The sequence below is a fragment of the Mesoplodon densirostris genome, chromosome 6, assembly GCF_025265405.1.
Source record: "Mesoplodon densirostris isolate mMesDen1 chromosome 6, mMesDen1 primary haplotype, whole genome shotgun sequence".
NCBI classification, from domain to species: domain Eukaryota; kingdom Metazoa; phylum Chordata; class Mammalia; order Artiodactyla; family Ziphiidae; genus Mesoplodon; species Mesoplodon densirostris.
In genome coordinates, this window is record NC_082666.1 from 45,471,778 (window position 1) to 45,490,724 (window position 18,947).

Here is an 18,947-nt window from a genome sequence, read left to right on the forward strand (position 1 = left end):
TATTTCCGTGTCTCAGTATCTCCTTCTGTCTCTCCGCTCCCAGTCTCTCTCTTCCGGGGCTTGTCTCTCTCTCCTGATTCGTCTCTGTCTCCCAGCCTGTCTCAATCTCTGTCTCCCTTCCCCCCCTCCTTTCTCCCCCAACCCCTGCTCTAAATGGGTCTATTTAAAACACCCGACGCTGCCAAGTCAGAAAAGCGTCTCCTGATAAAGCGCATTAGGCGGAGGGAGGGAGGAGGAGGGAGGAGGGAGGAGGGAAGAGGGAGCGGCGGGCAGATGGATTGATCCAAGCCGGTAACCCCATTAATCAGGCATTGTGGATCCCCCTCCCTCCCCCAGCTTCAGCCCCTTCAGAGCTAAAAGCCGCTTAAATATTTATCACCCCTCCCCCATGGGGTTGAGGGGAGGGGTGTGTGGCCCTCGGTGTGAGTGTCCCCAGCCACCTGGTCTCCCCCCATGCGCGTGTACACATGAGTGCGTGTGCTCGTGCGTGCACACCTGAGAGGCCCAGGGCCCAACTGTCGTCTTGCCCTCCCACCACTTGAGTGGCCTGCTCCCCTGAGCAGCCTCTGGGGACCTTGGGGTTCTGGCCTGGCTCCTGCCCCTCCTGAAGAGTTGGGCATGCAGAGTAGAGACCCTGGGCTCCGTTGGGGGTCCTCATGCCCCACAAAGTGCAGGACTGGGAGGCATTGCACTGTCATTCTCAGGAGGCAGGAAGGGGGAGCTTCGGTTCAATGTCCAGATTCCCCCAAACTCCCAGTGCAAGAAGTCACCTGGGGAGTAGAGTTGGGGACTCCACGTTTCTAGAGTGCACGAAGGTCCCTTGGAAGGCTGGTGGAGGTTCCCCCTTTCTCCTCACAGGGCAGAAATACGACCTGGGGGTGGGATGGGGGCTTCCCATTACCCTCAGACATGCGGGAGGGCAACCTGGGCCGGGAGGGGGTCCCCATCACCCCCAGAGAATAGAAAGGTGTCCGCTCTCTGGGGGTGATGTGGGTTGGAGCCCCCATGGCAGCAGAGGTCAGCCCTGAATGAGACGGGCAGGGGTTTGTCCCAGTTGGCCCGAGACAACTTGGCCCTGGGCGGGGGAAGGGAGGCCGCGGCCGGCCCTGGGTGTGAGGAGGGGCCCCTGCCCGGAGCCGGGAGGGTCCCTTCCCCTCCCCTCCCCCTGCAACGAGTGCCACATCTCCTCCTGACTCAGACAATTAGATTCAAAGGATGACCTCACTGCCTGCCGTCCCTCACTCGCTCCCTCCGCTAGCTCGGCTCGCTCGCTCGCCGCGCGCTCCTTCCTCCCCTCCTCCCGGCCCGCTCGCCCGCCCGCCGGGACTCTCGGGGGTGGGGGGTGGGGGACACGCCTGCTCCCCGGGCCGCCCGAGCCCCAGCCCCGAACCCCGGGGCCCCGATGACCGCGGGCGGCCGGGCGCACCCACGGAGCGCCGGAGGCACCGACTGGGCGCCTGCACGGGGACCCAGGTCAGTGGCCGCGCAGCCGCAGGGCCGGAGAACTTGTCACCCTCGCTCCCAAGGCAGAGACGCCCCCGCCCGCGCCGCCCGCGCCGCCCGCCAGCCCGCCTCGCCGCTTCCCGCTCCTTTCTCGGCCCCCGCCCCCCGCGGCTGCTCGGCCCTCCCTCTGCCAAGCCGTCTCTCTTCTCTTCTCTTTCTCCCCCCCCCCAGCCCCCCTCCTCTGCAGCCGGTGGGAGGGACTGGGACTTCCTGAGGTCCCAGGGATGGGGCCGGGGCCCAGTGGCTGCAACTGGACCAGGCCTCTGAGCGAGGAGGGGGCTCTGGCTGTGTGCGTTGGCCTGGGGGAGGGGACCAGCACCTGGGTGGGAAGGGGGCTACTGAGAGAGAGGCCCAGGGTGTGGGGGACATCTAGACAGAGGGCATGAGCTCCTGATAGCTTTCTTTTCTCCCATCCTGTGGGCCTCTCGCCTGGCTTCATTTGTCCCCACCTCCTAGCTAACTTCAGTCCCCGCGGCCTGGCTTCATTTGGCCCCCACAGCCTATGTTCTTTTGGGCCCTGTCGCCTAGTTTCCGCAGACCTTGCTGCCTGATTTCTTTTGTCCCCACGGCCTGCTTTTCCTAAGTCCCCATCATCTGGCTTTCTGGGGTCGCCCTGCCTGGTTTCCTTAGGTTCTGCTGCCCGGTGTTTGCTCCCCTGCCTGGCTTCCATGGAGCCCTCTCAGGCTCACTTTAGGATGGGGCATCAGGGCTCAAGCTACACCTGGAGTGGCAAGTGGTGAGGATGTCAACAGCATTGCCAGTTGTTCTGCAGTTGGGGCCCTGCCAGCACAGCCTGGATTCCTTTCTGCCTGGACAGCGACACAGCGTCCTCTCTCGTGATGGGAGGTGGGGCTGCAGGGTCCAAGGACACTTTAGGATTCTTGTCCTCAGTGGTTTGTCAGAGGAGCACTGGCTTGGCCAGTGCTGTCCCCATCTCTCTTTGGGGTCTGACAGTGAGGACAGGGCTTTGGTAGGGGCTGGGGCTTGAGGTCGCGGCCTCAGCTCCCTCCCCTTGCCTCCCTTCCTGCAGCCAGGCCTGACATTCAGGTACCCTGTAGACCGTTGTGGGCACAGAGAGGTTTTGAAGAGGCCTGGGGTCACTCAGCGGGTGGCTAGGCTGAGAGCTGCTGCTTCTCCTCATCCTGGAGAAGAGGGGGTGAGGAGGTGAGGCAGGAGGGCCCTGGGGGCAGGGGGTTTCTGGGGTTTGCTGGCTCCCGCTACCACCAGTCCCACCATGTCTTCCCCCGGGGGCTCCCTCACCCCTCTGCTCTGGCCAGGATCTCCCCTCATTCCCAAATACTGGCAAAAGCAGGGTTAGGAGGGGAGGGAGCCGAGTAGGGAATAGTCCGTTTCCTTGATTTTCAGGAACTTTCCCTTCCTGCTTTAGGCCACCCTGGGCTTTATCCTGTCTTCCCCCAGGCACAGGCCAGGCAACCCAAGGTCCCAGCATGGAGTGTGTATCCGTTTCCCACTGCTGAGTGTAGGGGTGTGAGGGCTGAGGGTGCCGGGGCGGGGGTGGGGGGGGCTCTGCGTTTCTGGAGGTGCTCTGTTATCTGTGTGGAAGGGTGAGTGTTCTGAGTGTGTGCTGGTATCCATATGTGAGACCAGGACTGTTTTGATTGAGCGCGTGTGAGAGAGTCTGTTGTGTGTGACTGTGACTGTGATTCGTGTGTGCGCGCATACCAGCGTGTGGGAGGCTGTGGTAGCGGGTGTCCCCGTGGGAGGCCGTGATGAGTGGCTGTGATGGGAGACTCCAAGTGCCTGTGTCAGCGAGAGGCTGCCTGGGTGTGTCTGTGAAGCTCTGGCTGTGTGTGGTGGAGGTGGGGGGCTTTGGGAAGCTCTGCCAGTGGTAGTGAGAGCCCGAGCGTGCGTCCCATCTTGGGGTGAAGTGAGCACTGGGTGTCATGTACCCCTGAATCGCTGGTGTGTGTGTGTGTGAGCATGTGTGCGCGCATACTCATGCCTGTGTTTACCCATCAGGAACAGATTGCTCTGGCTTCCCCACTGTGCGGAGGGGAGGAAGGGGGAGGAAGGATGGCTTGCTTTTGCCCAGCAGACCAGAAGCTTCCTCAGAAGTAGTGTGTGCAGTGTGCGTGCATGTTGGGGGGCAGGGAGAACAGCACACGTGAAGACCGTTGACGTTTCTGTTCCCCTGCTCACCTCTGGCTCTGTCGGAAAGACCATCTTCGGTTTTTTTCCTTACACATCAATGCTTCACATGCACTGCCCACCCCCACCCCCCCGTGTGTGTGTGTGTGTGTGTTCGTGTGCGCACGTGTGCACGCACGCGCGCGTACACACAAGCTTGCAAGCATCGACCTCTGTGTATATATTCGAGGGTGTGTCTGCACCATAGCAGTGATGGGGCCAGGGGTGGGGTGTAGTGGGAGATGCTGGGGCAAATAGATCTGTGTCCCAGCCCCCAAGTCTGGAAAGCCATTCTGTCCATCCTTCTGTCTCCATGGAGGGCTCTGCAGCCTCCTTCCTGCCCCTGCCTCATCTGCTGCGAGCCCGCTCCCCTGTTGGCAGAGGGAGGTCTCAGTCAACCCTGTTGCTCTGCCCATCCCCCGCCTTTCATGGAGTTCTTCCAGCTGTCTAACCTCCTGCTGCAGTGTCTGTCCCTCCAAGAAGGCCAGCCCCCAAGCCCCTACTCCCCCTAGACTTAACCCGACTGGTGTGTGGGCCTTTTCTGGAGAGAGGGATCCTCCTGATTCTTCTAGAAGCCAGAAGGGATTCTGGACTGGGGTTAGGGGATGAGGGATTTGGCGCTTGTACCTCAGGTGCTGTGAAGCTATCCAGAGCCCATGTGCCCAAAGGGAGGATATGAACTTATCTGCCCCTTCCTGCTTCCCATTTGAGAGGCAGGGGGCTGGATCAGATGACTTTAGAGGGAGAAAGCCCAGACCTTTTGCACCGAGAGTGCTGCTTAAGTCCAGGCCTGCATATGTGAGCATATACAAGCCAGTGCCCAGGTCACCAGGCAGCATGCAGGGCGCCGAGTGGGGCTCCACATGTGCGCACAGCTGGTGGGATTCAGACTCCCATCTCCCCAGGACACCTCCCAGCTGCCCAGCCAGGCCTGTCACGGGAGGCCCGCAACACGCCCGCACACACGTGCAGCAGGGCACGCACATGCTGATCTCAGGGTCCCCACGGTGCAAGAGGCTGGGGGGTGGGGGGTTTGAGCGCTCAGAGTCCGGGCTGCTGCCAAAATCCATCAGAATCTTGTCCCCCCCCCCAGGGCCCCATCTCCGGCTGTGGAGGTCACAACAGCAGGTGCGGATACCCCCCCCCAACTCACTCACATTGCCGCCTCCTTTTCCACAGCCTCAGCCAGAGGCTGGAGCTGGGGGACCGCTCCCCCTGCCTCCCTCCTGGCCCCCCTCCCACTGGTGCTCAGCTTCTCCTGCCCCCTTCTGCGGGGGAGGATGGGGCATATGTTTGGGTGGGGTCCTTTCCCCTGAGCATGGGGGCTTGCTCCCGGAGCAGGTGGGAATGGGTAGCCCAGGAGGAGATACGGCTTGAGTCCTAAACCCAGGCATGGCTTCTGGGTCCTGTGCCACTTAGGGTGGGGGCACTGAGAGCTGAGAGGAGGGCCAGGTCTGGATTCAGAGAGAAAGGAGGAAGAGACAGGGGGAGACACCGCGGGGAGTAGGAGGCTGCCCCATGGCCAGCCGGCCCCAGCCCAGGAGCTGGCCCCTGACCCAGGCCCGCCCCCTCCCCCATGGGGGGCCTGCTGGGCCAGCTGCCAGGGGCCAGGCCTCCCTCCTTGGCCTCCGCCCCACCCCCAGCCTCTGGACCGCTCAGGCCTCTGCTCCCCCCCACCGCCCACGCTGTCCAGGCTGCCTAGGCCTGGTGGGATCTGGGGGCCTCCTGGCCTCAGCCCCTCCTCCCCATCCTGGAGCTTCCCGCCCGCCTAGACTGTCTCTCCCAGCCGCCCCCTCAGCCAGCACTGTTCCTCCCTGTCCACCATGTCCTTGTCCCTGTCTTTGCCCCTGCCCTGTCTCTCATTTTCCCTCTCTGTCTCCTAGTGTAGGTGTCTCTCTTCCCCCACCCTAATTCCTCTGCAGGTCTGAGGCCCCTAGAGTTTCCTAGGCCTTTGAATCAGCGGGTCGTCCTGCCCTGGGTTCTTGCCTCATTCCCAGGATGCATCTTCTAGGGCTGTGGTAGGGAGACAAGAATGGGATGAGGCCCCAACACAGAGTGCCTTTTCCCTTACCCTGGGGGATCCTGGAGTCTGGGGTTGCCAAGGGAGACTGGAAGCTATGGAGATGTCACCTTGGCCCCTGCTGTGGGCCAGATGCTCTCCCTCAGAAGGATGCTTCTGACCTCACCTCAGCCCCAGGCCGAGGGGGGTGGGGTCCAGGCCAGTGACCTTCGCTGGATCTCAGTTTCTCGGAGGTACCACGTGGGGCCTCCCCGTTCATTCATTGTCCAGGCCAGATTGAACCTACCTGACCCTCAACACACCCACACCAACCAGCACCCTGAAGCCCGAAGCTCAGAACACGCTATTGCACATCGACACACACGCAGTCGGAGCTGGGCCCCAGGCAGTGGTGCCCAGAACCCCCAGTGCCATCCTGGATGTGGCAGGGGTTCCCCAGGGTTGGGTTGAATAACTTAAACTGCCTTGTTTCTACAAGGGTGAATAGAGGCTTTCCCAGACTCACACTTCCCTTTCTTAGGGTTTGCCTTCAGCTGGGCAGGGGCTGAGGGTTGAAGTGCAGGGCACCTGAGCTCCTGCTGGGGCTGGCACGAGGGGTCTTAGGCCCTGGATCCTAAGCAAGAAACTGGGTAGTTGAGGTCCTTGATCTGGAACACATCACTGTGTCAGTGTCCCTGCTGGCGACTGTCAGCCTCTGTGGTGTCAGCATTACTGAGGGCTGGTGTTACTCTGCGTGACTGTCCATCTTACTGAGTCTGCCAACATCCCTGTGTCACTGTGGATGTCACTGTCATTGTTAGCCTATGTGACTGTCAGTCTCATTGCATCTTTGATTCTGAGGTTACTGTCATTGTGACTGTGTCCGTGTTAACAGGTGTCATTGCCTTGTTTGTTGATGTCATTGTGTGTGACTGTCACTCACTGCATCATTGTCACTGTGGTGACTGTCAATTGTCAACAGTGTGTGTGTCATTGTCAACAGTGCAACTGTGTCATTTTCACTGGGTGTTGTTATCAGTGTGTAATGTCTTTGTGTCATGGTGGAACGGTGACAGTAAGTTGGGGGCCCAGGGTTGTCTCTTGATGTGTCACCTGTGTGTGTGTGTGTGTGTGTGGCAACACTGTGGGGTTCTGTGTCAGGAGAGGTGCTGGGCTTCTGCTTACAAGGGGTTTGGGCTGCTGGGCACTTGCTAGTGGGGTGCCCTCTGTTCCCTCCTCATTTCTGGGTCTGGGGCTGGCGGCCAGGCTGGGCCTCTGGAAGGGTCTGCAGGGAGGCTGGGCCAGTTTGCATAGCCCTCATCTGGGGCTTTATGGGATTTATGCTCCAGATCTATCCCAGAGCCATGGGGTGTGGACCTGGAAAATTCCTGGGAAAGATGCTCTTTGCCCTGAGATGGGTGGCCTGAGGTGAGCTAGGGTAGGGCAGAGCTGTAGCTTGGATGCCTCTGGCCTCAGCTTCCCTACCTGGGAATGGGTCCAGCGGGGACTCGGAGGGAAGAGGGAAGTGAAATTGGCCTGGGGCCCCCTGGACCTGCAGGTGGGGTGGGATGGGGGTTTTGTCCACCCTTATGCCATGGGGGCCGGGCTCCTGGATTCATAGGCAGAAGCCCTCCAGCCCCCAGGAAGCCCTGCTCTTGTCTCAGATCAGCCAGCGCTGCTGCACTGATGGCATCCTCTCCTCACACTGCAGGAGGTGGGTGGGCTTGGAGAGATGCTCTTGGTGGGCACAGAGACCCTGTTGGGGTCTCTGTCACTCTCTCTGGGTCTCTCTCCCTCTGTCCTTGAATCTCTGCCCATCTCCTATGTTCCCTGTCTCTCTTCCTGTGACTCTTCTTCCATTTCTCCCCGTCTTGTTCTTTTCTTGTCCCTCAGGGTCTCCGCTCACTGCTTTCCCTCTCTCCTTGCCTCTCTGTTCCCCCCTCCCTGGGTCTCTCTCTTTTCTGGGTGTCCCCAACCGTGCAGCATCTGTCGTGGTACCCCATCCCCCCTCTCTGCAACGCTTGCTCTCAGCAGCGCCCGTCTCCCATGGCTGCAGCCCCGTTGGCCCAGGGCCCGGCCCTTACAGTAACTCATCGGGCTGATGGAGGCGACTTTGATGAAGAAGCCTCCCCTCCCCCTGTGGGGACCCGTGTCTGTGTGTGTGTGTGTGTGTGTGTGTGTGTGTTGTATGCCTTACACTCGTGCCAGGCCATCTCCTCGCCCGCACAGCCCTCCCAGCTGGGACCAGGAAGGAGCAGGGAGCACAGGACCGCCCTGTCCCTCTACTCCCGTTCTGTGATCTAACCTCTGTCCACTCTGCCGGCCCGCCTGCCTGGTTCCTCTCCCGTGTGGTGGGCAGTGGGCTGGCTCTGAGGAGATGGCATGGGTGGACGGCAGAGAGGGTTGGGGAGGGTCTGAGGGCGCCCTGCAGGGGTTGAGCTGGGGAACCACATAGGCCTCCAGCCTCCTATCTCCCTTTCTCCAGCCCCACCTCTGAGTTTAGCACTGGTTCATCCTGGGTTCAGTTGCTCTGAGTTTAGCACTGGTTCATCCTGGGTTCCTTTGCTCTGAGTTTAGCGCTGGTTCATCCTGGGTTCGGTTGCTTGAGTTTAGCACTGGTTCATCCTGGGTTCGTTTGCTCTGAGTTTAGCACTGGTTCATCCTGGGTTCGTTTGCTCTGAGTTTAGCACTGGTTCATCCTGCGTTCCTTTCTTCGCCCCACCACTTGCTGACTGTGACTTTGGCCATTGTCTTACCCTCCTAGGCCCGAGGAGTAGCTAAAGATGGGGGAGTGGCAGAGGGTCAGGAGCCAGGCCCGGTGGTAGCAAAGGCCTCAGGGGTCACAGATGTGGGAGGGGGAGCCGAGGCCAGTTGGGGCCTAGAGAGTTGAGCTGTGCCAGGGAGGGGCAGCCGGAGCTCCTGCGGCTGTAGCTGGAGGATCACCAGGTGCAGAGGGGAGGGCTCACCTTGTGAGGGGTGAGTGTAGCGGTGGGTAGGCAGGAGCCCTTCCCATAAAGGAGGCCCCGGAAGTCAGATTCTCTCCGGCTCCCCCACCCGCCGCTCCAGGCTGACAGCCACACTTGTCTCCCCTGCTGTAGCTCTTTCTGCAGTGTCTCTGGCTGTTTCTCTGGCAGTGTGTCCGACTGTGTGTCTGCATGTCCCTGGCAGTGTCTTGAGTGGTATGGATACTTCCTGACTGAGCATCTGGCTGTGTCTCTGGCTCTCTCACTGGCAGTTTTCCTGGGTGTATGCCTGTTTGTGTCTATCAGTTCCTCTGGTATTTCTCTGCCTGTGTGTCAGGCAGTTTCTCTGGAATGGTTTCTGACAGTGTCTCTGGCTCTCCGGCTATGTTGCTGATGGTTTCTCTCCCTGGGCTGCTTACTCTTTCTCTGATATGTCTGCCTGCGTCTGGCTGAGTCTTTCACAGGGTTTCTTGCGGGTCCTTTGGTTGTGCGTTGGCTGTTCTCTGGCCGTGTTTCTGGCTGGTTATCTGGTTTATCTACCTGTTTCTCTGGCTTTGTCTGATCGTGCCCGGCACAGTCTCTCCAGTCTGTGTGTGGGCTCTTTTCCTGGGGCTCTGTCTCTTGTTTTGGGCAGTGTCTCTGGCTAGTGTCTTTGCTGTGTGTCTGGCTGTACCTCTGGTAGTGGCCATGGTTGAGTGTCTGGCAGTGTCCCTCTCTGGATCTCTGCTTCTGTCTTGTTGACAGTCCCCCTCTCTCCTCAGACTGGGGCAGCAGAGTCAGGTTGGGAACCTTTCCTGCAGGAAATAGTTATTTCCCTGCCCTCAGGTATGGGCATGCGCTGGGGTGGAGGGGGGTGAGGGCAGCTGGACCCATCCCAGGAAGCAGGACAGCAGGTAAGGGGGCCACTGGATCCATCCTGGCTTCTAGGAACATGTCCTGAGTGTGCTTTGTGTACCCACATGGGAGTGTGTAGACACTGATGCATATCTGCTGGGCTGGGGCTCCCAGGCGGGCTGGGGCTCCCAGGCTCCTGGGCTGAAGGACGGGCTGTGGTCCCTGACAGGGAAAATCCCTCATCCTTCTCATGATCATTAGTGTCCACTAAAGCAAAAGCCACATCTGACCTGGTCACAGTGTACCACTGCCCTGGTACCCTGCTGCTCTGAACTTCCCAGAGCCCAGTGGGGGCAGGGCTCACTGGGGGATCGGGGTGGGTAGGGGGAACATGGCAGAGGCAGATCCGAGGGCTCTCTCCCCAGGAGCCTGGCAGGGGGCCTTTTATTCGAGGCAATTTGGAGAAGTATAGACCTCCAATCAAGTTAGAACATCACCCTTTCAGTTTGTGATGTTTATAGCTAATTAGCTAACCTTACCAGTGAGTTATTTTTTTCCTAGAAAAATGGCCCTAGCATTACCAGTGATCTGTAACCCATCCTGCCTCTAGCGGCTGTAATGAACAACAACATTGTAGGTTGCCTTCTACCATCTTAGCAGACCTCTGCCTACAGATGCCAGTAATGTTTTCTGTTGCTTGAAGAGGATCCTGAGCCCCATCAAGAAGGGCATTTGGGGTCAAGGTGCCCTGGCCCTAGGGCTGGGCTTTCCCAGTCTTGCCTGAGAGGAGTGGGGGCTCCCCAGGAGGCTCCTGCCTGGGCTGATGCCGCCCCTTTCCCCGCTGCCCACTCTTTCCCAACAGATGGCTGCTCCTGTCCCATGGGCCTGCTGTGCCGTGCTTGCTGCTGCCGCTGCCGTGGTCTACGCCCAGAGACACAGTCCACAGGGTGAGTGCTGGGCGGGGGAGCTCCCTGCTGACCCCCTCTGGGAACTGAGCGTGAACCCTCCCCGGCATAGCTGTACTCACCCACCCAAGAGCCACCTCCTGCCATAGGCTGGCGTCGTCACACATGAACATGACTCATATGACACTGATATACGGGGTGACCCACTGATGTCATCCCATAAACACAGTCCCCCAGTCACTCCTGGGTGGTCTCATGCTGATGGTATCTCTGGCTTGAGCTGACCTGTCCCTCTGCCCACTAGCACTGATACAGGGTACAGGCAGGTGGGATGGGAGTTGGGGGCAGCTAGGGGCAGGGCCCTGTCCAGTATCTGGTGAAATGGGGTTCCCTCGGATTTATGGGAGTGCAGTGGGAGGCACTGGGACAGTGGGTAAGAATAGTTCCCCTTATCCCAGAAGGAATACAGGGACAGAGATGGTAGACTGAGCACAAGGTGTGGGGATGGTCAGGGCGACAAGTGGGAGAGGGCGGGCACGTCAAGGAAGGGGCCCGGTCAGTGAGCTGGGGTGGCTGGAGGGGGCAGGGATTGCTGAGGCTGCGCCACTGGCAGCCTCCTGCATTTCCCGCACCACCTGTCCAGTGAGTGCTGAGTCCTCACAGTCCACGGGGCAAGGAGCTGCACGCCTGCTGGGAAGCTTTACCACTAGCCCTTCTGCATCTGAGGCAGCGCCTCAGGCAACCACGTCAGTACAAGGTCTGACCTCGAAACTCCTTGAACGAGGGAGGCTCCAAGTGTAGGGAGCTCCCCGCTTGGTTGTGTCCTGCCCCCCACCTCAGTTGGCTCAGGTAGAGGCAGAGAAGGTGGGGGCACCTCTGGGGCCCAGGCGCAGAGCAGACCCTAATGGCTGAGCTCCATGACCCTCAAGGCTGTGGGTTCAAGGAGGGCAGTAGGTCGAGGCTCCTGTGGCCTCTTCCTCGTGAGCCCAGCACTGAGGCCCAGAGAGAGCCTGGCCTGCCCCAGGGCTGCTCCACAGTGGGCAGGGACTGAAGGGACCACCAGGCCAGCGCATCGACCCCCACCTGCAGTCGGCCTGCCTGGGGGTCCTGTGCTGACCAGACCAGCCTAGACCCGCCAGTGGTCTTCCCCGTTGGCCTCGCCCCTGCCCTGTGTGTGGGCATAGGCTGCACCTCTGAGAGGGTGAGACTGTCCTTGTGTGTTAGACTGTGTTCTTGTGTGAGTGAGACTGTGTCCCTGTTTGGGTGTGTTTCTCTGTGTAGTTATATCCTTGTGGGCTGTGCCCTGTGTGTGACATAGTTGATGTGTGACCGTGGCCTTTGTGGGGTTGTGTCCTTGTGGTTTAGACTGTACCCCATGTATGACAGTTTGTTAGTTTCTCTTGTGTTTCTGTCTCTTCGTGTGTTCGTGTCCCTGTTAAACTGTCTCTCTGTGTGTGAGACCATGTCCCCATGTGTAACTGTGCCTCTGGGTGACAGTGCCCTTCCTGTGCATGCATGTGACCTTTTATCAGGTGTTACTGTCCCTGAAGTGGGACAGTGTCCCTGCGTAGCCGTGACCTTGTGGATGGTTGTCCTGTGTGTGCTTTTTCTTCTTTGTGGTGACTGTCTTCATCCTATGTGTGTGGTGACGTGAAGTGGCTTAGGACGCCCGGGGGGACTGTTTCCAGCATGTGGTCCCCATGTGAGCCCATGTGCACAGGTGTGAGGGAGCTGTCCGCTCTATCCCTGTGTGTCCTCGATGTCCATGACCTCATCCTGTCTCTGTCTCTTATCCTGGCTTCTAACAACCTTTTCACAGCTGATTCCTTTGGAGCATTTGTCACCGCATCAGGGCCAAGAACCCCATCCTCCCCCTGCTGCTTGACTTAATTTCTGAAATGGACAGCACATCAGTCGGGGCACCCACGGGGTGGGAGGAAAGCTGTCCAGAGACACAGGACTAAATCACTGCCACCTCTGGAGCTGTTGCATGGCTGTGTGTATTGCCATTGCTGTGTTAATTGTAGCCGTTGTGGCACTGTGTGATTGTCATGTCACATTACCCCCCCTGCCTCTGCGCTGTGGCCTGGAGTTGCCACCTGCCACCGTACTGTCATCTTTTCATTCCTGCCCTTACGTGGTCGGTTGGTCAGGTTGTGCTTCCATTTCCTTTGTGAGGCAGACAGGGTTCCCCACGTGTTACCCCACTGCCCTTACATTCGTTGTGCTGTTGGGTTGGTTTCCTCATCTTGCAGCTGTACCTGCCCCCCCAGTATTAAAGGGCCATACCGGGGCCGTGTTAGTTCTGAGCTGCTGTTGGTCAGTGTCCATGTGTTGCTGCTGGAACCGTGACGGCCACGCCCCCTCCACGACGGTCAGTTTTCAGCCTCCTCCTCAGGCCGCTGGATGCAGAGTCTCTGCTGGGGTGGGGGTGGGGGCGTGCAGAGAGAGGGGCTTGGCATGTTTCCTGGAAGCTCCAGGTTTTTGGAAGGGAGGCTGGAGGGGGGGTTTCGTGGCTAGGGCTGGTGGACTGGGGGCGCTCTATGGCTTGAGCCGTGGACACTGGGCCTCTGGTCAGAGGGAGGCCCCCAGTCAGTCTCTGGTCCAGCCTCACAGCTGTGGCCTCCAAGGCCCCCCGGCCACCACCCTTCCGCCTGTTCATCCTCTGTTCGGCTGGTCCCAGGCCCCACAGACGAATGGTCAGGGCTGGCTGGGTTTCCTGCTTCCCTCTCCTTTGATGGGGACAGAGAGGCTCAGAGAGGGGCGAGACAGAGACAGGCAGCGGGGGAGAGAGCTGGAGATACAGAGAGATCCCCGGCACAGGGAGAGTGACCAAGGCAGCAAATAGGGACAGATGTTTCAGCACAGAGAAAAGCAGAACTGGGAAGGGGTCTATAAAGGAGGGAAGGGGGCGGCTGGTGGCATGGGGCGGGGGGTGGGGGGTGGGGATCCCTACCCCCTGCAGTCCTAGTGGTGTTAACAAGTCTAATTAAGAGGCCACTGGCCCAACTTAATTGGCTCGTTAAGAGGAATTGCCTCTGAAAATCCCCGGGCTAGGCGGGGTGGCTCTCTGGAGGGGAGATGTGAAGGAGTGTTAACAGGGATCCCGCGGCCGCCCCACCCCCCGCCCCCCTCCCCCCTCGCTCTGCCCCTCCCACCCTCACTCCACAGATCTGGCTGGGACCAGGGAAGCATCTGTCCTTCCAGGCTTGGGGGGCAGGATGAGGAGGGTAGATCCGCATCTCCCGGCGCCCGCTTCTCCGGGGCTGTCTGTAGAATCGGTGCCTTGGACTTCCTCTGTCCCACTCGCCTCCCCACCTAGCGCCGCCCTTCCACTCCAGTCTCCTGGGCTCCGTCCATCACGCCTGGGTTGCCGAGGCCAGGGCTGGGGTTTGCTTTTGGCTCTGACAGGCCCCTCCTGGGGGCAAGAGAGGAATGGTCAGAGAGCTCCCTCAGTCCCAGCACTCCCCGACCCACACCCCAAGCAGTTTCTGCCTCATGATGATGTTGACAGCTGCCAGGGGTTCCCTAGGGCTCCTGGCCTGGACCCTGCCCGTTCTCCCTTCTCCTACTGCCACCCCAGCCCTGTATGGTTGGGAGCGGGGGGCTTGTCAGGGGCTCAGAGTCAGGGAGAGGGAGAGAGGCAGGACAGAAAGACAAGGATGGGGAAGATGAAGAGATGGGAAGAGACAGAGGGAGGAGTTCGGGAGAGGGGCCCCTCAGCCCCAGCTTGCCTGGGTAGCAGATGTCAGTGACTGGGGCTGGGCCTGTTGGTGGCAAGAGGTTGGGGTCATGGGGGTCAGGAAAACTTTTTAAAGGACCTGGGGACTGGAGGTGAACTGGGTCTTCTCTCTCAGCACGCTACACAAACTCTACACATACACATACACACACAGTCCCCAGACGTGCACACGCACGTACGAATTTGGAGGCACTCACATGCCTGTACCCTTGTACGGCCGCACAGGAATTTTGCATACCCCTCATCTCCCCGGGACACTCACACCGTGAGACTCAGAGCCTCTCGGCCTGGACTCCTCACTTGCGCACATTCACGGGCTCTCATCCGTGCACGTTTGCCTGGGGGTGCTGGGCAGGGCTGTGACCTGTGACTTTTGCCTTGTGCCCTCCCCGGCCCCCACAGAGACACCCCACGTGCAGTACGAACGCCTGGGCTCAGATGTGACTCTGCCGTGTGGGACGGCGAACTGGGATGCATCTGTGACGTGGCGGGTGAATGGGACAGACCTGGCCCCTGACCTGCTCAACGGCTCTCAGCTCGTGCTCCGTGGCCTGGAACTGGGCCACAGCGGCCTCTACGCCTGCTTCCACCGCGACTCCTGGCACCTGCGCCACCAAGTCCTCCTAAATGTGGGCTGTAAGTGTTACTCCCAGCACCCCTCATTTGACCTCCCACTTCACTCAAGGGCGTTGTCCATGAGGCCCAGACCCTTGGCCTGGTTCAAAGCCCCTTCCTGGTGGTAGTGGTGGAGGCCCTGACCCTTGCCCTCTGATCCTATTTGAGCCTGCTCTTCTGACCTCTGAGCCCAGTCTCACCCCGTTTGCAGACCCCTGGCATTTTGCACTTGTATCCACCCCCACTGGAGATCTTTGAGATCCTGAAATCCTGTTCCCTATGACAAGATGGGCACAGGAGGGCTGGCAGGCATGGCCCACCTGGGGCTTGGTGGGGAAGAATCCTAGAGTCACAGCTCCGAGCTGGAGTGGCCTCACTCCACTGTGTCCTCTCACAGGTTCTGGCCCTGAGGGCCTTAGGGAAGAAAATGGGGTATACGGTTATGCAGGTAGAGGTGTGGCACTCTGGGAAGCCCCAGGGAAGAAGGAAGGCTTCCTAGAGTGTGAAGCACATGGAGGCTTGGAGGATTTGGAGGATACACTGAAAAAGTTCTTTCTGGCAGAGAGCTGAGTGTGACCATCGGTTTCAGAGGCTGGGAGGGCATGAAAAGGCCACTTGGGTTGGTATAAATGGCAGAAGGGAGCTGAAGGACGGGACGGGGCAGATCATGATCCTAGAAGCTGGGGAGTGACATGATCAGAGTCATGTTGTTTAAAGGTCCCTCTCTCTGTGCTGAGGGGAGGCAGGTGGATGGGCAAAGGCAGGGGCAGGAAGGAGGCTGTTGCTGGGATTCAGGAGAGATGAGGGGGACCTAGGACTGGGGCATAGAGTTGGGGAAGTTGAGAGGGGGTGATTGGACCTCCAGGAGCTGGTGATGGATTGGAGGTAGGGAGGACAGGAGAATAGAGAGGGGGAAGAGTCAAGACGGCTGGTGGTACCAATCGCTGCAACAGAGACAAGGTTGAAGGGTCAGCTGGAAGAGAAGATGGCATGTTCTGTTTACACGGTGTCTCAGTTTGGGTTTCCCTAGAATCAGGTGAGAATTTGCATACAGGTGGTCTATTTGGCAGGTGACAGAAACATCATAAGGGAATGGGAAAGTGATAGAAAAGGAAGTTAAGCTAGCCAGTAAAGGGGGAGTTATCTAGCCACTGCTTCTGGGCAACTGGCGCTTAACACGCTGGGGAAGCCCTGGGAGCCAAGGCAGAATGTGTGCCTCAGAGTTCTCCTGCCTAAGGAGTGCGGGGGCTCAGATGCTTATACACTAAGGGGTCGGGGTGGGGCTGCTTTAATTCCCAAGCACTTTTGCCCTGATGCCCTGACAGGCAATGCAGGTTTTGGTGGCCAAAGGAAGCTCTGAGGCAAATAACTGCAGAAGCGGTCAGTGGGTACAGGTGAGGGATCTGCGGCACCACCATCTGCTATAGACTTGTTGGGTTGTGGTCCCCGGGGGACAGCCGGGAGTTGATGGCTGGTAGCCAGTGAATCTGAGGGTCTGGGACTCGGGGAGAGGCCTGTGCTGGAGATGGGAATTTGGGGGGTTGTCAGCATTAACTCCTTGGGAGGTGGTGAGATGGCCAAGGGTGAGATGGTGGGATGAGGAGAGAAGAGGACCCAGAACCCAGCCCTGAAGACCATCACCATAAAAGGGGTTGATGGAAGAAACGAGCCACAAAAAGAGATGAAAGATCAGAAGGATCCGGCAGGAAGGTAGAAGGAAGAGCAGGTGAGTGTGATTCAGAAGAGGCGTTTGGAGAATCGGGATGGTGAGGTTATCAGTGTTGCTGATGGTCATCTGGGCAGGCCTCTGGAGCTCAGCCAGAGGCACCAACTGACAGAATAAATACTCTGAAAATAGTTTCTTCTTGAGCCAAGGATTCAAGCTTCTCTGGCCTCATCCTGCTTGGGTGATGCACCCCACTGTCTGAAGATGGTTTCTTTACTCCTGGGAGCTACTGAGGGGAGGAGATGCTTGAGGGACCTGGGAGCAGGCCCTTTCCCCACTATCAGGAGACTGGTGTGGACAACCGTGGGAAATGTTAGGCTGAAGTGTTGCTCGGGGTCTGCCACAACACTGACCCATCAGTGGGGCTAGAGGAGAGGTACAGGTATGTTTTGGTAGGGATGTTCCTTTCCCCACAGAAAAGCTTTTTTATGTGTTCAAACTGGAGAGATGGCAGTCATCACGAAACGCCTTAGTTGCAAACCGAGGGTGGAGTGACCCCTGTCGGCCAACTTGAGATATGCAGGATCAGCCCACCAGAGTCCTCCTTGGCCCACCACAGGGTGCATTAGAAGTGGACCACGCAGCCTAACCCTGGGCCCTTACATGGGGGAAAAGGCCATATATTGAGTGGCATGCAAGGAGTATGAGGCCAACTTGGTACAACTCACCCATACCCTTGTCTTCTCAGTTCGAGTCCCAGAATTCCTCAGGATGGACAAGGCTGGCTGTGATGGCTGGGCCTTGGTGGCTCTGGGCCCTCATTCCTGATGACTCGATTTTCTTTGAGAGGTCACTGGAAGGGGATTGGGTCTAGATGTAATGCCTGCAGCCATACCCACAGCTGCCCTTTGTGACCAGAGCCCAGACCTGTTTTTTTATAAGCTTTTTTTTTGTTTTTTAATTAATTAATTAATTTATTTATTTATTTTTGGCCGTGTTGGGTCTTCGCAGCAAGCGGGGGCCACTCTTCATCGCGGTGCGCGGGCCTCTCACTATTGCAGCCTCTCTTAGTTGCGGAGCACGGGCTCCAGATGCACAGGCTCAGTAGTTGAGGCTCATGGGCCTAACTGCTCCGCGGCATGTGGGATCTTCCCAGACCAGGGCTCGAACCTGTGTCTTCTGCATCGGCAGGCAGATTCTTAACCACTGCGCCATCAGGGAAGCCCCAGACCTTTTATATATAGTGCTGACCACTCCCCAGGCCCTGCCTGTCAGAGGAGAGCTGGCCATGAGTTGGCTGTAGCATTAGTTACAGATACTTATCTCTCATTGCCTTGTTTCCTTCTAAAGAGTTGGTCAGAGGAACAGGGGACATTAATCATGATTGTTTCAGTCACTTTATATTAGTAACAAGAGACTGGGTTTGGCAACACTCAATATCAAATTATCCTTCTCGCCAGTGCTCAGAGAACAGGACAGAGCTACCCCTGGTTTGTGGGCCATTCAAACTAAAAATTATTCAATATTTATCCTAAACATATAAGATTTTCATGTCTCTATTTCCAAGGGAACCTGATCATAAAAATATTCCGTTGAAAGTCCCCTTAACCAGGCTGATCCCTGAACTGCTTCCTCCTGACCCACCTTCCTGCCCTCAGGCAGATGGTCACAACCAGCAAGGAGGCCCCTACCCGGGGTGATGAAAGGACCCCCACATTAGGAAACAGGATCACAAGGTTCCTTTCAGTAGCATCCTTTTGTTTCCTTAGATGCTGCTAATTCCATGTCATTCTGATTTTAAGCTGAAATAAATCAGAGATTAAGTGACTAATTTTAAATAGACAGTTCTTTGTCCAGTTTTAAAATATTTGTATTTGATGGGTCAGGACAGGAACTCCCGCACCCCCGGTTCAGCATCGCTTCCTCCTCAGCTCTGTTTGGTGGGGAAGGAGAGAGCAGCCTGTGGTTGAAGAAGAAATTGGGGAGAAAAGATGGGTAGAAGGCGGGCATTTAGGAGTCCAGAAGTTGGGGTGCCTCGAGGGATGTCACGAGATAAGGTTAGGACAGGCCGTGGGCCTTGAATGCCAGGCAGGAGGAGGAGTGTGGGTGCGGCCTGGGCGGGGCTGGAGCTGGAAGGGTCACCCTGCCCCGCCTGGCCTGATCTGGCCTGGTCAGGGGTGTGGGCAGCCTGCCCCTCCTCCTCTCTGAGCCGGTGGGCAGGCCTCGTGCATGCCGGGGGCTCCAGCCCAGGCGGGCTGGCGAGATGAGAGGAAAAACATGCGGTTTGGTGGGCTGGACATGGAAAAACAAGCCAGTTAGGAAAACAAACAAATCCTGGGCCAGCGGGGGTACACGCACGCATGCACACGCACACACAGCCCCGCGTGGGACTCAGGGACGCCCTGCCACAGGCTGATACTGTCACTTGAACATCTCAGGAGCCCCCATGGGGGCAACTCAGGAAGTCTGGGCATCCAGGAGCATGCCTGCATGTGAAATCATGACACATACGCGTATGGGCTTTTGCTCACACACAGCCTCTAACATGCTCTCACACGGTGTTCAGCTCATA

General features: G+C 58.3%; 1 protein-coding gene across 3 annotated transcripts in view; it reads left to right on the forward strand.

Annotated features, from left to right (window-relative positions):
* The window catches only part of CNTFR (ciliary neurotrophic factor receptor), a 30,064-nt gene that overhangs the window by 1,537 nt on the left and 9,580 nt on the right, over positions 1 to 18,947 (forward strand). The window contains exons 1-3 of one of the 3 annotated variants that reach the window (XM_060101119.1): positions 1,311 to 1,473; positions 10,310 to 10,394; positions 14,497 to 14,730. In XM_060101119.1, coding sequence (XP_059957102.1) covers positions 10,310 to 10,394; positions 14,497 to 14,730 — 319 coding nt within the window. In that variant the 5' untranslated portion in view covers positions 1,311 to 1,473. Of the gene's footprint in view, positions 1 to 1,310; positions 1,474 to 2,214; positions 2,240 to 10,309; positions 10,395 to 14,496; positions 14,731 to 18,947 lie in introns of those variants that run through there. The other 2 variants (XM_060101121.1, XM_060101120.1) reach the window with 2 other exon arrangements.